This window comes from Petaurus breviceps, unplaced genomic scaffold, assembly GCF_028583685.1.
Source record: "Petaurus breviceps papuanus isolate PSGF00001 unplaced genomic scaffold, PetGlider_PUasm1.0 175, whole genome shotgun sequence".
Classification (NCBI taxonomy): Eukaryota; Metazoa; Chordata; class Mammalia; order Diprotodontia; family Petauridae; genus Petaurus; species Petaurus breviceps.
In genome coordinates, this window is record NW_027185764.1 from 24,771,813 (window position 1) to 24,794,136 (window position 22,324).

General features: G+C 42.4%; 2 protein-coding genes across 4 annotated transcripts in view; one reads left to right on the top strand and one right to left on the bottom strand.

The window, feature by feature from the left end:
• Positions 1-12,281, top strand: part of CDR2 (cerebellar degeneration related protein 2) — a 34,115-nt gene extending 21,834 nt beyond the window's left edge. Inside the window, exons 3-5 of the mRNA XM_069084932.1 lie at positions 6,594-6,742; positions 6,992-7,156; positions 10,302-12,281. Of these exons, the coding sequence (XP_068941033.1) occupies positions 6,594-6,742; positions 6,992-7,156; positions 10,302-11,163 (1,176 nt within the window). The 3' untranslated portion in view covers positions 11,164-12,281. The remainder of the gene's footprint in view (positions 1-6,593; positions 6,743-6,991; positions 7,157-10,301) is intronic.
• A 1,510-nt stretch (positions 12,282-13,791) lies between these two features.
• Positions 13,792-22,324, bottom strand: part of POLR3E (RNA polymerase III subunit E) — a 29,431-nt gene continuing 20,898 nt past the window's right edge. For all 3 annotated transcript variants that reach the window (XM_069084925.1, XM_069084924.1, XM_069084926.1), the window contains 5 exons: positions 21,893-21,954; positions 20,416-20,930; positions 17,736-17,813; positions 16,390-16,515; positions 13,792-15,577 (listed from right to left, as the gene is read on the bottom strand). In XM_069084925.1, coding sequence (XP_068941026.1) covers positions 15,521-15,577; positions 16,390-16,515; positions 17,736-17,813; positions 20,416-20,930; positions 21,893-21,954 — 838 coding nt within the window. In that variant the 3' untranslated portion in view covers positions 13,792-15,520. The remainder of the gene's footprint in view (positions 15,578-16,389; positions 16,516-17,735; positions 17,814-20,415; positions 20,931-21,892; positions 21,955-22,324) is intronic.

The following is a 22,324-nucleotide window of genomic DNA, read 5'->3' on the forward strand; positions in this document are numbered from 1 at the left end:
AGCCCCACCCAAGTTCTTTCCTTCAAGGCTGAGGTGATTGAGTTTTGTCTCTGTTTCCCCAGCACAAGAAATGCCTTATGCATAGTGGAAGAAAGGGCGGCTGTAAATTAGAGCAGCCTTTGACCTTTTAAAGGAAGCAGTAGACTACTGGGAATTTTACTAGAGGGGATTTTAGACCTAGACTGTGCCTTCTTTGGAAACCTGGATTTTTAACAATTCTGATAAGATTGGCCACCACTCTGCTGAGTGGGAAGAGAATTTTAGTTCAAGTTATCTAGTTATCTGTGCTCTAGTTGGACATATTCCTGTTGCTTTCTGAGACTTCTTGTCTGTGTGCGCTCTTTTCTAGTACTGATATCTGAGCATCAAGTTTTTCTGGATTCCAGGACTGGCTTTTCTATCCCGGACAGATGGGGAAAAGGAAGGAAAACATTTAATGTGGCAGATTACTTTGAACATCAATGTGGCCTGACACAATTAGATTAGTGGATAGCCTTCTCCAATTCCACAAGTACTTTTCAAGTTCATGTTTTCAATCTGTGAACAGAGTAGAGGGTAGTTTTATCACTTCATCCATAAACTGTTCTTAATAGGAGTACTTGAACTTTTTAGAGAACCTCATTCTGTTTTTAAGTCAGCATTGTGGAGCATAAAAGGTATTGAACTAGGAGTTGTAATTCAGTTCAGCAAATTTATTAAGCACCTGCTGTGTGCAAGCACCTCTGTGTGGACACTCCCCACCCCCACCCACCCCTGTGGATTCCTTGAGGATGTGGACTATTCATTTGTGTCTGATCACTAGTACCCCCAATAGTCTTAGCATGTATTAAACACTTAATAAAATGTATGTGGATTGATAAGACCTTCCTTCTAGTTCTGATTCTGCCACTAACTAATTTTCTCTGTGAGAAAAAAGAACTTTGTACTCTGCATTTTGGCAGAAGACTTTGTCAGAGACAAATTTGTTCATTTATCTTCTAAGCATAGGTATGCTTAGAGAGAAAAGGAAAGGGCAGAGTTTCCACCTCATTACAGTTCTCTCTGACCCAAACTATGATGTCTTACATTTTTATAGTCATTTTGAAATAAAAAGACAAAATTACTTAACAAAGAAAAATATGAGTCCATAAGTTTCGGTGAAGCATTTTTTGATTTATCAAGCAGAATTTTAATACTGTTGGTGTTGGGAGGTCTGCTCTTGAAAATCTGTTTTTTCTGGAAAACATAGGTACAGAGCTAAAACAAAATGAGACAAGTCAGCAGGCCGTTTATTTTTTATTTTTATTTTTTGCCTTTTGGAGGGCATTTGGGGTTAAGTAACTTGCCCAAGGTTACACGGCTCAGAACTGAACTCGAACTCAGGTCCTCCTGACGCTGGGGCCAGCACTTGCCACCTAGCCACCCCCAGCAGGCCGTTTATTAAGCACCTCCTGATATACCAGGCACTGTACTAAGTAAGGGCTGGGGACATGAAAAGGCAAGAGTACTAGTCCCTATTCTCAGGGAGCTCACAGTCTAAATGGGGAGACAGTGTACAAACAACTATGTACAAAACGGGATATTTACAGGAGGCATTGGAGATGATCAACCGAGGGAAGACACTAGCTTTAAGGGAGACTAGGAAAAACTCCTTGTAGAGGGTGGGATTTTAGCAGGTACTTAAAAGAAGCCCAGGAGGTGGAGAGGAGAAAGGAGAGAGTTCCATACCTGGGGGACAGATAGCCTGTGGAAATGCCTGGAGTCTTGGGTGAGGAAGAAAATAAGGAGTCCATGGTCATTGTGTCACAGAGTGAGTAATGTGTAAAGGTAGGAGGGAACCAGGTTATGAAGGCCTTTGACTGCCAAACAGAGGATTTTGTATTTGATCTAGGAGGTAATGGGGAGCTACTATAATTTATTGACTAGGGTAGGGATGAGTAACATAGTCAGACCTGGGCTTTAGGAAGGTCATTTTGATAGCTGAGTGAAGGATGGACTGAAGTGGAAGAACTGAGGGGAGGAGACCAAACGTTGCAGTTGTCAGGAAGACTCATCTTCCTGAGTTCAAATCTGGCCTCAGACACTAGCTGTGTGACCCTGGGCAAGTCAGTTAGTCCTGTTTGCCTCAGTTCCTCATCTGTAAAATGAACTAGAGAAGGAAATGGCAAACCATTCCAGTATCTTTGCCAAGAAAACCATAGGGTTAAGAAGAGTCGGATGTGACTGACATGATTAAACAATAACAAAAAGCCTTGTAGTCGTATAGTAGAATAAGCCCTCTTTGGGACTTAGTCAGAGGATCTAAGTTTGAATCTTAGCTCTGTCTGCTCCTGACTAGCGATTTCAATTTAAACTAAATCTTTCTGAGACAATGTGATCAGACTCTATTAAATACTATTAAAAATTATTGAGGGTTCCAAAGAACCTTTGTTTATGTGGTTTATATTTGATAATATTTACCATATTAGAAATAAAAATTGATAAAATTTCAAACATTTATTAATTGATAACAATAATAGATCCATTACAGGTTAACATAGATAACACATTATGAATAATAGCTATTTTCCAAAACAAAATTTGTGAGAGGAAGTGGCATTGTTTTACACATTTTTGTGCATCTCTTTAACAGCTTGACAGAATGCTTATCCTTTCAGTCTTTTTGCAACATTTGGGTTGAAGTCTGTGAAGAGAATCCAGCCTCACACAGATATATATATTGCTGGAAAAGGGAGGAGTATTTTAATGGGCAAAATATTGTTCACTGGTATGTGTCTGACTCTTCATGACCCCATATAGGGTTTTCTTGGCAAAGATATTGTAGTGGTTTGCCATTTTCTTCTTCAGTTCATTTTACAGATGAGGAAACTGAGGCCCAAAGGGTTAAATGACTTATCCAGGATCACACAGCTAGTAAGTGTTGGAGGCCAGATTTCAACTTGGGTCTTCCTGACTCCAGGCCCACCACCTAACTGCCCTAATAAGCAAATAGTGTCTTAATATTATTGTGAAAAAGGCAGGGGAGGCAGTAGGTGGTGGCAGAGTAGATAGAGGGCAAATCACTTAACCCCAATTGCCTCCACCCAAAACATTATTGTGAAAATAGTTTTGACATCAAGGACCTTCTCCAACCCTGAAAGAGTCTCTTGGACCCCCAGGGGACCATCCTTTGGAAACTACCAGGTTAGATTTTTGCACAGGTCCCTTAGGGCTCTAAATCCATTGGTCCTCTGAAAAGAAGTCTTGATCTCAGAGTAACAAAAAGACAAGAAAGAATTCTGAATTGTTGGAAAATAAACCTAGAAACCCATAAACAAGCAGTACTTCCATTACAGAAACTACTCCAGCAGGGCAGCTAGGTGGTGCAGTGAATAGAGCACCAGCCCTGGAGTCAGAAGGACTTGAGTTCAAATCCAGCCTCAGACATTTAACACAAAACCAGCAGTGTGATGTTGGGCAAGGCACTTAGCCCCAACTGCCCTCCACAAAAAAATAAAAGAAAGAAAGAAAAAAGAAACTACTCCAGCGGGGCAAATCCTAGAGGATTTTTACCAGTGAGAGTAAATGTGGGGATATAATCCAAGACCATCCACTTTAAGGAGACTTTCTCTTATTCTCCCTCCCATTCCCTTTCCTGTTATGTTCACTGGATCCATGGTTGGTTTTAGAGTGTTTGAAGGGGAGCAAAGGTTTATTTTAATTCCCCATGTTGGCTCTTTCTGGCTTTCTGCCTGAACCTTGCACTCCTAGCTGAGGTGCAGCAATTAGCCCACTTTTTTGAGATTAAAGAGTCCACATTATCACCTGTACATTGTCCTTTTTGCCAATGCTGAAAGGGAAAGCCAATCTTTCTAATTATGTTGTGACGTCAGCTTTTCACACTGTTTCTTTCAAAGACTGCCTATCCCTCAGCTCTGGTATTTAATGTAATTTTTTGAAGACTTGCTGGTCTAGTCATTCAAGGAAGTGACCTCTCTGAGTAGTCCTTTGTTTTAAAGGTTTATTTGCTGTGGTCCAGGGGAAGGTCCTCCCTCCGCACATAGTAGTATTGAGTGAGAGAAAAAAATGAAGCTTCAAATTTCTCCATCATACTTGGTCTCTTGGCTATGTAAAGAGGGATGAAACATTGTCATACCAGCAAGTCTAAGTCTGAGCAGTACTTCTGATTTGAGATTCTTTTCTCAGGTAATTAATTGATGAAAGGAATATTCTCTATTCATTGGAGTAATTTATCTCATTCTGAACAACCAAATGCTTTAGCCAGTACCTAAATTTTATGACATTTATTGTCTCACTGCACCAACTGGTATTCAGTTCTCGTGCCAAATAATTATTTGCCTAGATATTGAATACGTACCAAGATGTTGTTGAGACATAGGGTGCTAATCTAAAATGTTCTGTCCTGTCTTAATTTACATTAATTTGTTACCATTCCCAACTTTTGCTTGCTAATGGCAAATTCTTGGAGAAACTTTTGGGTTAGGTTCCATTCAGAACCTGTTAGCTCTGACTTCAGATAAGAGGTCAAACAAACTTATGTAAGAATGAGTTATGTCTCCACCTAATTTCTTTAAGCCCCATTACTCTCTAATTGGTTTTGTTGCTTTTGTTAAACATGCTTCCCCGTTACAGGTGCTGGTCCTTTACATTTCACTTTTGCATGGCACATAGTATGCAGACATTTGCTACTCTGTGTTTTTAATGGCCTGGTCTGCTTATATGTTGCTGTCTACAGAATAACATAGTACCAGACTTTAATTTTAGCTTTCAGGTTTTCAAATATCTTATTTGAAATAGTCCAAGTTTTTATCTTTGGTTATAATATTTGTAATGTTTTAGCCACCAAGGGCAGAGCTCTCTGATGCCTCAGAAATGGTCACCGGTTTTATATATTACCTCATTTATTCCTCACAACAGCCCCATGCCTGCAGATTAGGAAACTGAAGCAGACAGGCTAAGTTACTTGCCCAGGGTCACACAGCTTGTGTCTCAGATAGGATTGGAACTCAAGTTTCCTTGACTCCCAAGCCAGGAGTCTGTCCCCCTTCTACAACCTAGCCACCTTTGAAGTAGATAAAAGCAAATGAATGTGAAAAGGGTGTCACTTGCCATGGTACAAAGGTACCACCCTGTCTGGGAAGCTAAGAATAACTTATGGCTTTTCCCAGAAAACATTTCCTGAGAATGTGCATAAGTAATTACTTGATCTGCTGCTAAGGTTCTTGGTTTAAAATTTAATCTCTTTTCTTGAGTTGTATATAGGATACATTAAAAACCATCTTTGAGGTAATTTTTAACTAGGAAAATCTAGTTATGTGAAGCTTCAGTATCTGAAATAAAGTATCCACAAACAGCTGGTGTGACTGGTCCAAGGTAGCCAAGTAAAAATGGGTTGTACATAAATCTTAAAGTTACAAAATTTGTGTTGTAATCTCATGAATGACCTTTAACATCAGAAAATCTGCCTCAGACAGGTTGTTTTTTATAATGCCATCTTACATTCATGGAGTATTACATTCTACAAGATTCTTTCACATACACGATCTCATTTGATCCAAACTGCCCTGCTTTGGTTGGTCTGGTAAAAATGACTATCTCCATTTTGCAGATGAAAGATTGGTCAAGAAGACTGAGTAACTTGTCTGAGATTACCACATAGCAAATAAATTGCAGAACCAGGACTCAACCTGAGGTCTTCTTATGTTGTTATCTACTGTTGTCTTGATGATACCATACTGCCTAATTTCGTAATATTATTTCTGAGTATTATGTAATCTTAGAAAACCCATCTATCTTGTTGTGACCTTTGCACATTATGTATGTATAGTAGTAATTTTTAAATCCACCTCAAAAATTTCTTCACCTGCTTCAGGTCCCAAAATAAAAATGCATAGAAAATGAAAAGTATTTTAATCTATGCTGTAATGGCTACATAACTGGTCTGGATGGACAACGTAGCCCAAGGTGACTTTAAATGCTAAGTCTATAAGGTGTCTTTCCTCTTTCCTTTATCCTTAGCTCTTTCTGAAAGGAGTCTTAGACCTACAGAAATAAATAACGTGGCAAGTTTGTCACATAAAGAGGATTACAGAGAGAACATTTCACACAGAATTAAAAATAAGGGGGAAGGAGAGGCTGATTGGTATTAAGCTGAAATATCTCCTTGTAGTTAAGGCAATGTGTTTTTTTATTACTTTCTGCCAAAATTAATTAATTCCCCCGAGAAAGCATTTTAAAAATTTTAATTAGAATCTTCCAGTGGAGCCTTTGTTGTTACTGTTCTTTGAAAGGAATTTATTACTCATGCTTTCATAGCAAACTAAGTTAAATAGAAATTATATCCTCTAAAACCTACTCTCCTATGGGATTATCCTGCCCTATGTTTAGATTTTGTTGTTGTTGAGTCCTTCTGAACATTGATTTTGAATGGCTATAGTACACATTAAAATTTCCCAGAGATATATAGTAACAGTCAGGAAAGTTTGGAACTTCAGGGATGTCCTTTGCTCTTTTCCAGCCATTCCATTCAGATTTAAAGTCACTCTTTCAGTAAATAAGCCACTAGTGTCTTCTTTGGTTAAGCTTGTAAGAGCCTCATCATGCCTTCCTTGTAGTACCTGACCAAACAAGTGGAGCTCCTACGACAAATGAACGAACAACACGCAAAGGTTTATGAACAGCTGGATGTTACTGCACGGGAACTAGAAGAGACCAATCAGAAGCTAGTTTCGGACAGCAAGGCATCTCAGCAAAAGATTGTAAGGTAAGGTTCCTCTAGTTTCTTGTCCTGGAAATTGACTTAGGACAAGAAGTGAGTGAAGGGTGATCCATTGAAGGGATAACATGGTAAAGTTTTGGCTTGTTTTCTGTGCCCTGGATAAAGGAGAGTGGGTTAAACAGAAGTCGTTTCCAATTAAGGAATCCCACTTTCAGTGTAACTAATCTCTCTTCACGGCTCATGCCCTTGATTGAATGTGACGAGCTGTAATTGGTCTATGTTCTTTCCTTCCAGTCTGACCGAAACAATCGAATGCCTACAGAGCCATGTTGACCACCTCCAGAACCAGATGGAGGAGCTGAAGACCTCTAGTGGCCGGAGGGGGAGCCAGGAGGGATGTGAGCAGCGCAAGTCAGTGCACAGCTTCTCATGTCTGAAGGAGCTTTATGACCTTCGCAAGTAAGCTGCTACCTGTCTCTTCCTTTTATATTTACAAGCAAAGACATTTTTCAGTGCTTGGTGAATTCAGGGTTTCAGTTGAGCAGAAATCATATACTTTTCAAAATGTACCTTTCTTGAAAAAGTTAGTTTTTAAACCCCAAGTGGCCCATAGCTTTGATTTATGAATGGTGGGTTGTTTCATTAATGGCAATTAAGTATAAACCATTATCACCTGGGGCTAGAAATCTGAGGAAGGGTAGATCTGGCTTTATAATTACTTCATGAAAGCTGTTTCTTTTATTTCAGTCTCACACATTGTTCATTTATCTGAAGATATCCTAAGATAGATTTTTTTACAGGTACCTTTTTTGAACTTTCACATTCGGCAAAGATTAATTAAATAGATACTTTATTAGCCAGAATGTTTCCTCATTAACAAATAGCCATTCTGAAATCATGGGAAACAGATACTTCTTTATGAAAAATGCTACTGGTTATATAACATTCTTCTGGCTGATGAGGCTGTGTAATGGTTGATTACTAATTAGTTAAAATATGAGCCTGTAGGAACCACCTTAAGCATCCATCCATACTGGTGGAAGTATTTCCAAACCCCAAGGAGGAGTAGAAATACTAAAGTTCTTTTGACCTGGAATCCAGAGTGCCTAATAGGGGAGTAATAATAGTTCAGGTACCAGTTTATGAACTAAGCAATATAGGGATTCATGATGGCCTGGAATTCCCTCAGGAAACATTGTAAATGACAGGCAGGAGCCTCTCTCTGCTAACTCTTCCAAGGGAATAAAGTATTTTATGGCCTCAGGAAGGCCTAACTGTGGTATCCAAGTTGTCCCATAGGAACTGGTGTCACAGTTAACTCTAAGTCCAAATTTGAGTGTAGATCCTTGACAAAGTAGAAACAAATGATGTTGGCTCACAACTTTATCACAGCCATTTGTGAGTGTGACCAAGCCAGATCATATTGAAAGTTAATTGTCTTATAGCATCAGGTCAACAAACATTAAGCATCTACTGTGTACAAGGCACTGTATTTGGAGCTGGAGATATGACAAGAATATGAGTCCCTGCCCTCAAGTAGCCTACATTTTAAAAGGAGAGTACAAAAGATATGCAGATCAGTAAAATTCAGAGTATACGGTGTAATTTCAAATGCACTGACATCTGAAGGAATCAGGACATGGGAGGACTTGAGCTGCAATTTAAAGGAAGCTAGTGATTCGGATAAGGAGGTGAGGAGGGAGGGCATTTCCTACATGAGGCAACCACTTGTACATCAGCAGAGAGGGAAGATTATAAACATGAGAAATAGTGAGCAGGCCAGTTTAACCAGAAGGGAGAGTGGGTGAAGGTGAGTTATATTAACCGAGATTGGAAAGCCAGATAAGAGCCAAACAGTAGAGGACTTGACATGCCAGCCCACTGAAGAGTAAGTGGTATAATCAGAACTGCATTTTAGGAACACCAGCGTGCAGTTGGTGGAGGTTAAAGTGGAGAACAGAAGCAGGAAGATCAAGTAGAACGCTGTTGTGACAATCTGGGGTGAGAGTCTGAGACAGGGTAGGTGTTGTAGGAATGAAGAGAAGGATGTAGGAGGGTTAGGATTGACAAGACGGGGCAAGTGGGGGCGGGGGGAAGGAAGGCTTCAAAGATGACTCCAAAGTTGTGAACCTAGGTTCCTGGTTGCATGGTGGTATCTTAAAAGAATGAGGTCTTTGGAGGTTTGTGGGAAAGATTGCCCGTCATCATGAGGGTCTGATAGCCAACAGCTGACATCTGATGTCTTGGCACATCTTCTCCAGAACAGGGCTGCTGTGTAGGGGTAGATGGGACAATCATGGAGAAATGGGGGAAAGTTCAACTGGTCAACTCCTACTTTGCTTTTCTTTGCCAGAGAAAATGACTTTTACTCTGGAAAGGAGTATCAAGCTGGCCAACTGCAGCCCTTTATGGTTTCCAGTGACCAGGCCCACATGAACTGTATACCCCAGCACACAAGGAATTGGCACATATGATTGCTGAAGCACTCCAGTGATCTTTGTGAGACTCAGCAGTACTTTAGTTCTCTGAGATGTTACCTTCTGACAGGGTTCTTTGAGGGAAAAGGCTTTGGTTATCTGGCTTCTTCAAGGAGCCATACTCCAGCTCTGAGGATTCTTGTTCTAAGGCTGTCTATTTCTTTCAGTCTGTGTCAGTCTCTGGCTATGTAGAACAATTTTTAAAGCCTGCCACATCTGAACCTTCTGTTCTTTCCTAAGACCTATGAAGGCGGCCAGGTCTGTTCTCTCCTCAGTGGTCTCAGGCTGCCTCTTTCTCAGGAGGGATCTTACCCATCACTGAGGCACTTTTTTCATATACCTCTTTTAGTCTTAGACCCCCCTCCCTTCCATCCCCCACCTATGACTGCAGTGAAGTAGATTTTTTTTTTTTTTTGCTTTTTGGAGGGGGGAGGGCAGGGCAATTGGGGTTAAGTGACTTGCCCAAGGTCACTTGGCTAGTAAGTGTTAAGTGTCTGAATCCAGATTTGAACTCAGGTCCTCCTGACTCCAGGGCCAGTGCTCTATTCACTGTGCCACCCAGCCACCCCAGTGAAGTAGATTTTAACTTCAGTTAGACAAGACTGTTGCCCTAGCCTTTGGATAAGGAAACTGGCATTAATTTAGCACCTACCATGTGCCAGGCACTGTGCTTCACAAATATTTCATTTGAACCTCACAGCCATGGGAGGAAGATGCTACTATTTTTCCTGTTTTACAGTTAAGGAAACTGAGGCAAGCAGAGATTAAATGACTTGCCCAGGGTCACACAGCTAGGAAGTTTGAGGCTGGATTTGAATTTAGGTCTTCCTGATTCTAAGCCCAGCATGCTGCCTGTTAATAAGCAGTCTTGTCTGTTAGCAGAGGAAGGTGACAGTGGGGAATATTTGACCCTTAATTCCCCTGTCAGTTATCATACCACTCTCCACCTAGGAATAGATTTCTCTGGGAATGGAAGTTCTTTGAGAGAATTTAAATATGAAGTATTTAGTTTTAGTTTATGATTAAAAGACTTGAGTATGAATTTGCTCACTAGTCTCATGCAGCCAATGATGGTTTCGGAGACAAAATCCTAATAATTTCTGTGCGTTGTTTTCCCCTCCCCCCAGGCACTTTGTGTATGATCACATATTTGCTGAGAAGATAACCTCTATGCATAACCAGCAAACTCCTGACGAAGAAGAAAATGAGAACTTGAAAAAAACCATCACGATGTTGCAGGCCCAGCTGAGCCTGGAGCGGAAGAAGAGAATGACCATGGAGGAGGAGTATGGGATGGTCCTGAAGGAGAACTGTGACCTGGAGCAGCAGCTGGGAGCCTCCGATGCCTGCCGAGCCCGGGCCCTGGAGCTGGAGGCGGAGGTGGCAGAAATGCGGCAGATGCTACAGACGCAACATCCCTTTGTGAACGGCGTCGAAAAGCTGGTGCCAGATTCGCTGTTCCTTTCCATCAAAGAGCCCAGCCAGACCCTGCTTGAGGAAATATTCCTGGCTGGGCCAGAGCTGAGCAGAAAGCCTCTCAAACGCAGCAGCAGCGAGATAGTCCTGAGTAGTCTGGCCGGGAGTGACATCGTTAAGGGCCATGACGAGACTTGCATCAGGAAAACTGAAGCCATGAAGCAGAGAGGCATTTCCCTGTTACATGAAGTAGACACCCAGTACCGGGCTCTGAAGGTCAAATATGAAGAGCTGCTAAAGAAGTGCCAGCAGGAGGAGGACTCCCTGAAGCATAAGGCTGTGCAGACTTGTAGGGGGCCCAGCCCAGCCCGGAAGGTGAGGAGTGGGGAAGCCGAGCCCGTCCCCAGCAGCCGGGAGCTGGCCAGCATCATTCCAGACTCGCCTAGTTCTGCCACCAGCCCTCCTCCAGAATACAAAGCTCTCTTCAAGGAGATCTTTAGTTGCATCAAGAAAACCAAGCAAGAGATAGACGAACAAAGAACAAAATACCAGTCTCGCTCGCCGCGTTCTTAGCTGCAGCACTCTAGCTCTTGCTGTTAGGCCTTTTCTCTCATCTCTCCACTTCAAGCCAGGGTTTATAAGTTGGTCCATGTTATGCAGTGGCCGATGTGAGTGTTGCAAACGAAGTCTCCCTCTTTGATGACCCCGCAAATGCATGGAGCAAGGAGAGGACGGAGTAGCCGTTAGGGTCAGGAGCTATGACAAAACCAGCCTGCTCTCTGCAGAACAGGGGCTGGTGCATGGACTTGAATGGAATTTATTTCCCAAAAAAGCTGAACAGGATGTACGTAGAAGGGTTGTGTACTTGTGGTGGGAGGGCGGGGTCTGGAAACACTGGTACTCAAAGTGGGCAAGTCATTCTCACCCACATGCTCGAGGTAGCTTAGTGTGATCATTTAAAACCAAGTAAAAGTCAACGTTTGAGGCAGCTATCCTGAAATGTGTATAGGGCCCATACACATGATTTTAAAATACCATGAATTAGCTATGGAAAACGTACCAGAGGATAGACCACTGGGTAATGTAATTTGTAATAGGATAGACTGTATTTCCTAATTTGATTGCGTCTGGTATTACCTAGAGTTGGCTTTCAACGTTAAAGGCAAGTTACTCGTCACGACTCAGAAAGAACCAAAGGAGGGCAAGTTATTCACAAAGCATACTTTTGTGCACTATGAACGTGGAGAAATGGTTATCTCCACCCTTGTTCTTGCATCCTGCCTATCTTCAAGAGCAGGTTTTTCAGAACTCATTGGAAAGGAAAAATGGGAGGGGGAGGAGCATGGGGATTGTTCTTGAGGCTTGAGTTAGGACCAAGGTTTTCTTGGCAGAAGTTACTTATTATGTATATTCCGTCTTAATAGATGGCGGTTTGTTGGCTAGCTGGCCAAATAAGCTCTTGTTCAGTTCCAGGATTTCTGTGAGTGTTTCTCACTAATTGTAGAAGTTGTAAAAACTTATTTCCTGTCTGTTTCCTTATTAAACAGTATTTGTTTCTACCAGCGTGTAAGCATATCTACACATGACCTATATATGTTCTTATAAATTAAGACTATTTAAAAGAACTGGAGTTCTGAACTACTGTAAATATTTTTCTAAAAATAAAGCAATCTATGGAAATGAACAAACAAGTCTGTTACTCATACCATCTTCAAGATATTCCCCTGGCCAAATCTATTCTGCCCCTTTAATAAATAGCAAATAATGTTTACAAAGAAATTCATAAGGAATTAAAAACTGCACGGCTGCTTTGAAACAAAGTTTAAACCACCATTTATTTAGAGACAAATGCTCAATTATTTGGCACTTTGCATTGTTGCAGATGCAAGAGGGGGTATGCAAATATAAGTGGCATCGCTACTTGTCACTGGAAAGGCTCACTTCACCGGGCATACATGGAAAACCTCCCATCTCTGGGAGTTAAGTTTAACACGACCTCTGCTACTGTTTTCACTGCACTTTTTATTTATTCTATTTCTTACAAAAGCCTGAAAATGAAAAAACTTAAAATTCCCCTGAAGATCAAGTTGTCTCTGTAGGTTGCTTATACTCAACTGTAAGGAACACTATCCTTTGCCTTTCTTCATACTAAAACCCCAGTAGTATACAAGTCATCAAATAGAGCTGGACAGGATCTTGGAAGTCTAGTTCAATCCCAACCCCCGTGCCTCCCCCCCCCCCCCCCCCCCCCAGTTTGACAGATAAGGAAACTGATACTTTAGGCCTAATGGCAAGCCCAATAGCAAGCCAAGCTCCCGAGGCCAAGGATCTCACTTGATAATTACATCCCTAGCAGTATTTGGCACATAGGTGGCTACTGATTTAACTAAAATATCAACCGAGTGCTTTCCCTTCCCCCTCTCCAATGTCACACTGCTCAAAAGGTAGAGAAAACAGAACTTTTTTAAACAGAACCACCTTCAGTCACAGACTCTCCTCAGTCTCAAACTTAAGAACAGCACCAGGGGAACCCAAAATAGAGATCATATACTCTCACTTTCAGAAAAACAAAAAAAAATTTAGATCTACAATCACGAAATTAGGGATATAAGAATTCCCTTGATATGCAAGTAGTTGAATTCAAATAAATATATTTAGATATAACTATATTTATATGGATAGAACATCTTCAGGATCATGTATATTGTGTATAAGGCTGATAAGACAAAAACTGAGGTATGTGCCTTTCACTGACCTTAATGGGAAAGGGGATGGATATATATGACTAATACATTAGATGGCTAATAAATTTTAAAAAGGCATGCCCTTCCTTCTGATATGTCACGAGAGAAACCTTCAAAAAGAAACAACTTAAGACTGAAAAAGCTATTTTCTGTGTCACAGTTTCTAATGGATTTAAGCTCTAACTATATTTGAATTTCTATAAACTTGGATGGTGCTTGGTACTTGGTATTGTCTGCTAAGCTACATAACTAAATACCTGTCTAAACCAAGAGATACTTTGCTTTGTTGACCAATATGCAATCCATTAGGTAACTTTTTTGAGGAGACAAACCAAGCTAAATGTTGCATATCTTTCATGTATTTGCCCAAATGCAGATTACCCACCTGAAATATGACCACTTTAAAAGAAAAATAAGCTATGCAGTGAAAAAAAAAAGATATTTTAAAGACTTTAGATTTCTTTCAATTCAGATGTTTTATTTTTCTCATCACTGGCTTTTTCGGTCACCCACTATCATTCTCTTCTCCATCTTCCCAAGTCATTCACTATTATCCATTGCATTCAAATGTGCATTTTTTGGAAGCCAGAGATACTTTCTCATATTTAGATCCAGTTGCACTTACATCCAATGACAGCGTAAGTTTCTCAGCGAATAGGAAGTTTCTTCATGGCAAAAGTCAGGATACTCTTTTCAGAGGCTGTCCTTACAGGACTTTATTATTAGTCAGTTTAATTACTGCTATTTTAAAAATCTTTTAAACTCCATTTCTCATCTTGGTTTTTTGATTTTAACAAAATAGGATCACCTGTATTTTTACCACCTAAAAAATACTTTACCTCTAGAAAAAGAACTGACTAAAAAGGGAAGGGAAGCTCAGGTTGCCATCACCGGAAGCCTTTAGGCAGAAGACTGTTGGGTATGTTGTGAAAAAGATACCTGTTTAGATAGTTTGACTAAAATAATCACCAGAGTCTGTATCCAAGTCTGAGATTGAGATTCTAAGATTCTGATTGTCTCATAACTAACTCAGCTGGCAGTGATGGTCACCCATCGAAGGGGAGTGGTCCTTTAATGAAAACAAATGAATTTCTACACAGTTCCCAAAGCTTTCCATCCTACGTAGTCGGTATGAAGAGGGTGAATAAAGGATACCCTCAGATTTCATACAAGGCAGATTGGCAATGGAGCGCTTTACTATATGCGGGCAAAAAGGTCAATTTCCCAGTATCTCACATGGTCTAACTACTGGCAGTGATGAACTAGTAATGCCTCTGCAAAGAACCTGTTCATCAGAGCTTGGATACATCTAGTTTTGACATGACAACAAAAATCTCATCTTCCCTTCTATTTAAGGATCTTCCACTTTTTGTGCAACTGCTTTAAGAGCTGATTACATTGCTTTTCTTTTGTCATAAAAAGATGTGGCACCAAAATGATGCCAAGAGTTTATGTTAGCATTTATTTTTAAAATACACAAAATAGAGATTTATACATCACAAACTGTGATAACTACACTTACATATTGTCCAGGATTTACCTTTATTTGCATAGATATGCAAACAGGTCAAAAGAATATAGAAATTTAGTTCATAAGTCTGTTCTATTTGCTGTTTCATGTAAACAATTAAGAGAAAGTTGCTACATAAGGTAGTAACATTGTTTAAAATTTTTAAATAACTATAAAAACCCAACAGTATTATACTGCAATTTGGCTTATTTAATGGAACTGGCAGATGCTTTTATAGACAGAAAATCTAAGACTGAGCATCGGCTTCTAGGCATTTTAAATATTAAAAACCTCAAGCTTTTCTCCTTTTGTAAACAGAGCTTTTAACTCGGTTGGCATTGAATTACAAAATAAAATATTAAGCCATGATTTTTTTCCATCTCACCTATATCAGTATATTCTCTTTTTATTATTAGAATGGAACCAAATAAGAAGTAAAATACATTAGGAATTCCAAACGATACTGGAAGAGGGTCCTGGCTGATCTCTCCTGGGAGCACTCCTGCCTCCAGCTGGCCATGCAAACTCAATGTGGCCACCTCTGTAGCTGGCTTGTGCAATGCCCCGCGGCCGCCCCATGTTCCCTGAAGCAAGCCAAGGTGTTCCTTCCATCTCTGCTCACTGTGGTACCATCCTTTGGCCTACATTTGTGGGGTTAAGCAGTTCACTGTGACTGTCAGGACTGCACTGTTCCCTTAAGGTACCACATGCCGCCATAGCTTACACAGCAGTCCTGGGGATAGGGGAGGGGAAAAATCAGATATGAGAAATTATTACAATGAACTTCACTCAGCTACATTCATGATGTCCTGACTGATGACACCAATAAACACTTAAACCATAGAGGTTAATGAACAGCTAGGAGTCAGGAGACCTGGGTTCTAGTCCCAACATGGACATGTGGACACATCTCTTTACCAGGCCAGCCTAAAATTTCTTCATTTATGAAATGGAAAAAGCAAAATGAAGACTATTCTAACAATACAAGGATATTGTGGGGGAAAAAACTGAAAAGTGTACTTGGGTTTTTTTTTGTACTTCCATGCTTCTAAGCAATGCTATGGTTTTTAAAAAATCTAAATTATTAGGTAAAACATATTTTTCTCAAAAGGGTTAACTGATATAATAGAACCCTGGACTGGGAGTCAGGAGAACTAAATTCTAACTCCAGTTTTGTTCGCTAAGAGACAGTTCAGAGGACCTGGGTTCAAATTCCAGCTCTGCCAACTTAGACTACCTGCCTAACTTTGGGTAACCCTTTCAGCTTCACTGTTCTCACCTATCAAATGAAGGAGTTAAACATGTTTGCCTCTAAGTCTAGGAGCCTAATAAGGCTCCTACTGCAGCTGTATGATCCTGAGAGCACACCATTTCATTTCCCTTGACTGTGGTCATTATAGACAGTAAAACAGAACTGCTGGAAATCAAACTCTGGTTCTCCAATTCCACACCTAGAGCTCTTTCAAAATAGTCCGTTCTGTATTTTATGTGCCTGGCCGTGAAGGGAGAGCCTTTTTATCTGATGCACCCCAAGCGGGTTATTACCTTTAACACTTTATCCACCTCCTGTTTGCTGAGGTCTTCTCCACATTCTTGATTTAGTCGAGTCTGAATCAGATTCCGACGTACCCGGTAATTTTTGGAAAATATTTCAAGTAAAACCTGTCGATGCTTAAGTGGCAGGAAAAACACAATCACCTGTAATGCTCATTCTGGAGAAAGGAAAATTTCCAAACAAGAAATTCACAGACATGACACAAGACAGGATGAGCTAAGAGTTCAGAAGACGATGATGAAGCACTTCCACAGGAAGTTGTCCTTCCTGCCCTCCTTCTGAAGGGGGATGGAAGATATAGTTAAGCTCTCTTGGACGTGAAACCCACCTCATCTCTCTGGGAGAACTGCACTTGGCCTTCAGCTCTGCTTTAGGCGGGGAGACAGCCAAACTACTTGCTATCAATGCCATTTCTAGCCCAAGTCACTTAGTCTGTTCTCTTAAAAAGGAGTCATTCTTCTAACGTGGAAATATGTTTGATATGGTTGTACATGTACAGCCTATATCAGATTGCATGCCGTCTTGGGGAGGGGAGCAGGGGGAAAATTTAGAACTCAAAATCTTATAAAAGTGAATGTCAAAAACGATTCACTGTACAGTAAAAGCAATAATCTACACAGATCATCAATGATCTATGACTTAAGTTCTGAGGAGTTGGCTGAGATACAGAGAAGGCATATGACCTGCCCAGAGTCACAGATATTAAGGTCAGAGGTAGGCTCTGAATCCAGTTCTCCACGATTCCAAGCCCAGCACTCTGTCCACTTTATCATGCTGCCTCCACTAATGATGCAAAAAGAAGAAAAGAGCCCAAGGTATTCTTTTATTTAAATCCCCCCCTCCTAAAAGCGGGATGTGGAAGAAAACACTGGGGAAAGCCAGCTGCACACTTCAGTAGGGCTCCTGCAATGGTCAGAGCAGGTGTGCCTCACTTCACAAAAGAGCACTTTGGTCTAGGTCTATTTTCAAAGTACTAAGATAAACTTATGACTTTATGGGGAAACCCATGACCTTCATGGTTATAAAAATGCCAACTGTTCAAAACTCAAAAACTATGGTGAATCCTAAATCAAGTAACTCTTTGTAATGCAAACAGTCACCATGCATGCCCAGTAATGATTTTTAAAGTCTGTATTTTCTGAAAGTGAAGTACATCTGGACAAGCTTAGGTACATTCAGTCCTTACCCTTTCCCTCCACCTACTGGGGCCAACAGTGGCTAACAGGTAGACGCCCTCCCCTATCCCTCCTCCCACCTCCATGCCATTCGAGAATCTGGCAGAAAGAAACCCTCTTTTCACCTAGCCGTTAGTGCAATAGGCCAGGAGTTCCTTTACCTGATCGCTCATGTCTCCAGACTCCCACAGTGCAAACACCTTCTGCTCATCAGGAGAAGCAGCAGTCTGTGGGGGAAACTAAGCACAGCACACATGTGAGCAGAGCTTGATTTTCCTAAAGCATAGGTCTGACCATTTCACCCCTCTATTCCAAAAACTCCAGTGGCTCCCTGTGACTTCCAGAACCAAACAAAACCTTGTCTGACTTCTGAAGTTCTTCACAACCTGGCCCCTTCCTACCTCTCTGGTCCTCTCGCACCTCATTCCCCTCTCCGCAGATCAGCTGCATTGGCCTCCTTGCTGTTTCTCCAACAGGACATTACAACTTTAGAGGTCATTCATTTTCCCTAGCCTTGCCCCAGGCCTGCATCACTCTCCCTCCTCTTCTCTGTCTCTTCCTGGAACTCAAGTGGAGTCTCAACTAAAGAGGTTCTCAGTCTTTTGCAGAAAGCCTTCCTCCATTTCCCTAGGACCTTCCCCACACTCATTATCTCCCATTTATTTTGTCTCTATCGTCTTGTTTGCACGTAACTGTGTGTTGTCTCTTTCTTGACTCTGAGCTCCTTAACAGGAAGGGACTTGACACAGGGACTTATTTCCCTACTTCCCTGACACAGCCATTCATTCTATGCAGATCCAATTCCTAAAGAGAAAGAAAAGAAGGGAACAAGAGAATGTCCTTGCCCCCAATCCAGCTGGCAAGGGGAAGAAGTGGCCACAAGGAACCTGAAGTACTCTCTTAGGAACAGGTAAGAACTGTAGATCTCTCTCTTGAGCTGCAGTATCCATCCCCTAGATATGAGGCTTCCCTGGTGCCTCACCTAAGGGGCACTAGGCTCTGGGTCTCTGCTAGAGAGCCCAAAGAATGGCTGAAGGAGCTGACATAGTCCCTTTGTGACTGCCCAGCAAAGGTCAGGCCTCTGGGGTTGGCAGAAACAAAGTCTTTGGAACAACAGAAGACTACTGTCCCAATTTTCAGCCTTCATGTACACAGGCCTGAATCTTACAACCACAGCATTGCTCAGCACCCAAGATCTACCTAACCTTCGCATCAGCATCTCCAACGATGTCAAAGCTACAGCCCTACTTTGTCCCACCTCCACCTATACCAGCCGGATAGAAACAGGAGCAAGCAGAAGGAATAAAGCCCTGGTCCAGAAGACCAGGGCCCACAATAATCCACAAGGCACAATTCCCAACTGGTGTGCTTGGTAAATGGAAATCTCCTTGCCCCATTCTCAATTCTTCCGGGATGCTCATTTTGAATCAAATAAAGATGTTTTGACAAAGGGGGAAATAATAGTAATGATGATAACAGCATTTATATAGTACCCTTTATGTGCCAGAAACAGTGCTAAGCACTTTCCAAATATCATCACACTTGACCCTCACAACAACCTGGAAAAAGAGATACTATTATTATCCCCATTTTACAGCTGATGAAACTAAGGTGAACAGAAGTTAAAGGACTTGCCCACAGTCACATAGTTAGGCGTCCTGGCTCCAAACCCAGTGCCGTCTCTACGGTCACCCAGTTGCCTTTTAAAAATTTAGGGATAAAAGTTTCCCAGGGAACTAATAAATAAAAGTAAAAGCTGGTTTTATGAAAAAACCCATATAATTGATAAACTTTTAGTCAATCTGATTAAAAGAAAGCAGAAAACAAAATTACCAGTATCCAAAATAATAAAGAGTGAATTCACCTCTAATAAAGAGGAAATTAAAACAATACTTGAGAATTATTTTGCCCAATCGTATGCCCATAAACTTGACAATCAGTGAAATGGATGAATATTTACAAAAACATAAACTGCCCAGATTAAAAGAAGAGGAAGTAAAATATTTCAAAGTTTCCCAGCCTCATCTTTCACCTGTGGATGTATTTTTATCATCATTATTTTGGTGATGAACATCCATAAATAGGATAATCCACAAGTTGGTAATTATTCCTATTTTCCAATCAATGTGGAGGCCATAGCCAACCAATGAGACTGAAGCCCTGGTAAGGTGACAGATAACTTCTGGAGTCATGGAAACAGCAGGAGCCTGAATGCGGCTGCCCTTCCTGAACCTTCACAGGTGGATGGTCTTGCATAAATTTGATCCCCTCAGTTTCTCTATCTATTAAACACCAATTTTTATCCGAAGAAATTGCTATTGGAATGTGAGAGCTATGGTCAATTCCCCCAAATTCAAATACCCCAAACTTAGCCTATCATGAAAAGACTAATAACTTTGTGTTGGTTAGCTTAGCCCATGGGATCTTGGAAAGAGTTCAGGGGCTGGTGAGACGCTGACTTTAGCTGGCCAGGGCAGGGTTCCCCCACTCCCACCCCCCACCATTCCACTTCTAGTGGAACAATGGGATGCTGGGGGCTACGTCAGGGCCCATGGTCAGTGTCTTCCACCATTCACAGCACCGAGTGGAACCGCCATGCTTCAAATCCAGGTGGCAGGCTCTCCACAGCGACTCCTCCAACACCTCCCCTTCTGCCCAACAGTCTGTGTTCTAGGCCACTCACAAATACAGGGCCGGCAGAAGTAGGGTCAGAAGCTAGCAGACAGGAAGCGCACTGCTTGGAGAAGCTCTAGGGCTCCAGGACACAGCTGCCTAGATAAAGGCTCCCTCCTAAACAGCAACACCCACTGCCCTTGGTGCCCACTGTGGAGTGTTACTTACAGGCACCAAAATCTGCTTGCAGCCAGCAGCCAGCACCGTGTCCTGAAGCATCCTGTCTGAAATGCCACTGAACAGTGTGTGCCCGGGGGGCAGGCTGGCCAAGTGCATGTTAAAGAGGCGCTTCAGTTCGCTTAGAGTGAGCACAAACTGCCTCTGAAAGGTGGCCTCCACAAAGGCCCTCAGTTCCCGAGCCATGGGCGCTTCCCCACAGCCTGCTGGGGGGTGCCCGTTGAGGGCATCACCCCCTGTGGCTCGCCCAGCAGGGAGCCCGTTGGCCAGCTTGTTTCTGAGGCTGCCACAGGTTGAGGTGTCCATGGGCTCCTCCTCCTTGTCACCTTGCTCCTCCTCCTCCTCACTCACGGGCTCCTCCTTGATCCGCACGCTGGATGAGGCCTGCATCGCCTGCAGCTGCTCCTTCTTCCACTGCAGTTCTCGTTCCAACAGCAGGTGGTTCTGCTGGGCCTTGGCCTTGGCTGCTTGAACTCGCTGATCTCCGGAGACCAGCATAACAGGCACTACGATAACAGACAGAGTGCTGCTCAGAATGAGGAATCCCAAAAGCTGAGCCCTTCTGTCTCAATTACATATTCACTGGAAAAAAATTGTCCTTGAGTGAGAGCTGGCTGCAAGGGAGAAGGCTGAGCGGATAGACAGTCTGAGGGCAGTACAAAGGAAGGGTCATTTCTCACCATTTCCCAAATAGGAAAAAACTCAGACTCAATGGAAGCCAACAAGCTCCCAGGAAATACTCAGTGAGAGAGGCAGGGTGGGAGTCGGGTGTGTCCAGCCCTTCCTGGCCTTCAGTTACAAGGGCCTCTGCCACTTAAGCCAGTGGAAGCTAGCTGCTGCCGGCAACAGTGACAGAAGAAAAAACATCACAGCTCCCAATTGTGCGGGAAGGGGAGGACAAAGAGTACTGACTCTGGAGCGGGAGGACCCAGGCTCAAATTTCTTCTTGTGTGACCCGGGGGTGAGTCACTCCCTCAACCTCAGTTCCCTCATCTGTAATGGGACTAGATGGTGTCTGGAGCCCCTTCCAGCTCTGCATCGATGATCCTGGACACTTTTACTGTATTGTATCTATACAGGACTGCTTGCCGACACCATCCTGGCCAGACCCTCTAAAGGAAGACAGGAGAGAGGGCACTGATCTATCTCACTATTCACATGCCAAGCCCTCTTTGTGTGCTGGGATCTGGGCCCTGGCTTTTGGCCAAACCCTCCACTCAATTTTCATGCTGAGCCTAGGTTAGCAACCAGGAGATTGAGATCCCCTCCCAGAGGAGGCAAAAGTGACAAGGGAAAAAAGCAGGGGAAAAGGTAACAGGTCAGAACCTTCCCCAAACTCTGCCCATGCAGCATCAAGCCTCAGGAAGAAAGGCCTTTGGGAATTTCCTCTTCCACACCCCTCCTCCCAACCCAGCCCACAACCTCACAGTCTCTGCCCAGATCCCTGTCTCTACACCTCCAAACAAACCTGACTGTCCTTCGGCAGTCTTTGGCACAGTCTCTTTTAGAAGACTATAGACTTTTTCTAACCTGAAATGGGAGAGAAGCACCAGGTTAAAAAAGACCTTTTTGCTTAAAGCTTTTCTTTTCTCTTAAGCAGAGGAGCTATGACCCCTTCCCCCCAACCCAAGACTCCAAATAAATTTCTCAAGTTATCCAGAAAAAAACAGCCTCTGACTTCCAACAACAGTGTCTCAGTCACCCTCCCCAACCCTCCCTAAGTCCCTTGGGCCACTTATCTCCGCCTCCCCTGCCTGCCATCTCCCTGCAGTCCTCTGACCTACACCTTCCTCTTTTTTTTCCATTCTCTGCCCATCTTCCCCCCAACTTCCAGCCCCTGGTCTCCCAATCCATTCCCTTTAGTTCTTTTCTCCAAAAGCCAGGGCTTCTTCACTTTTGA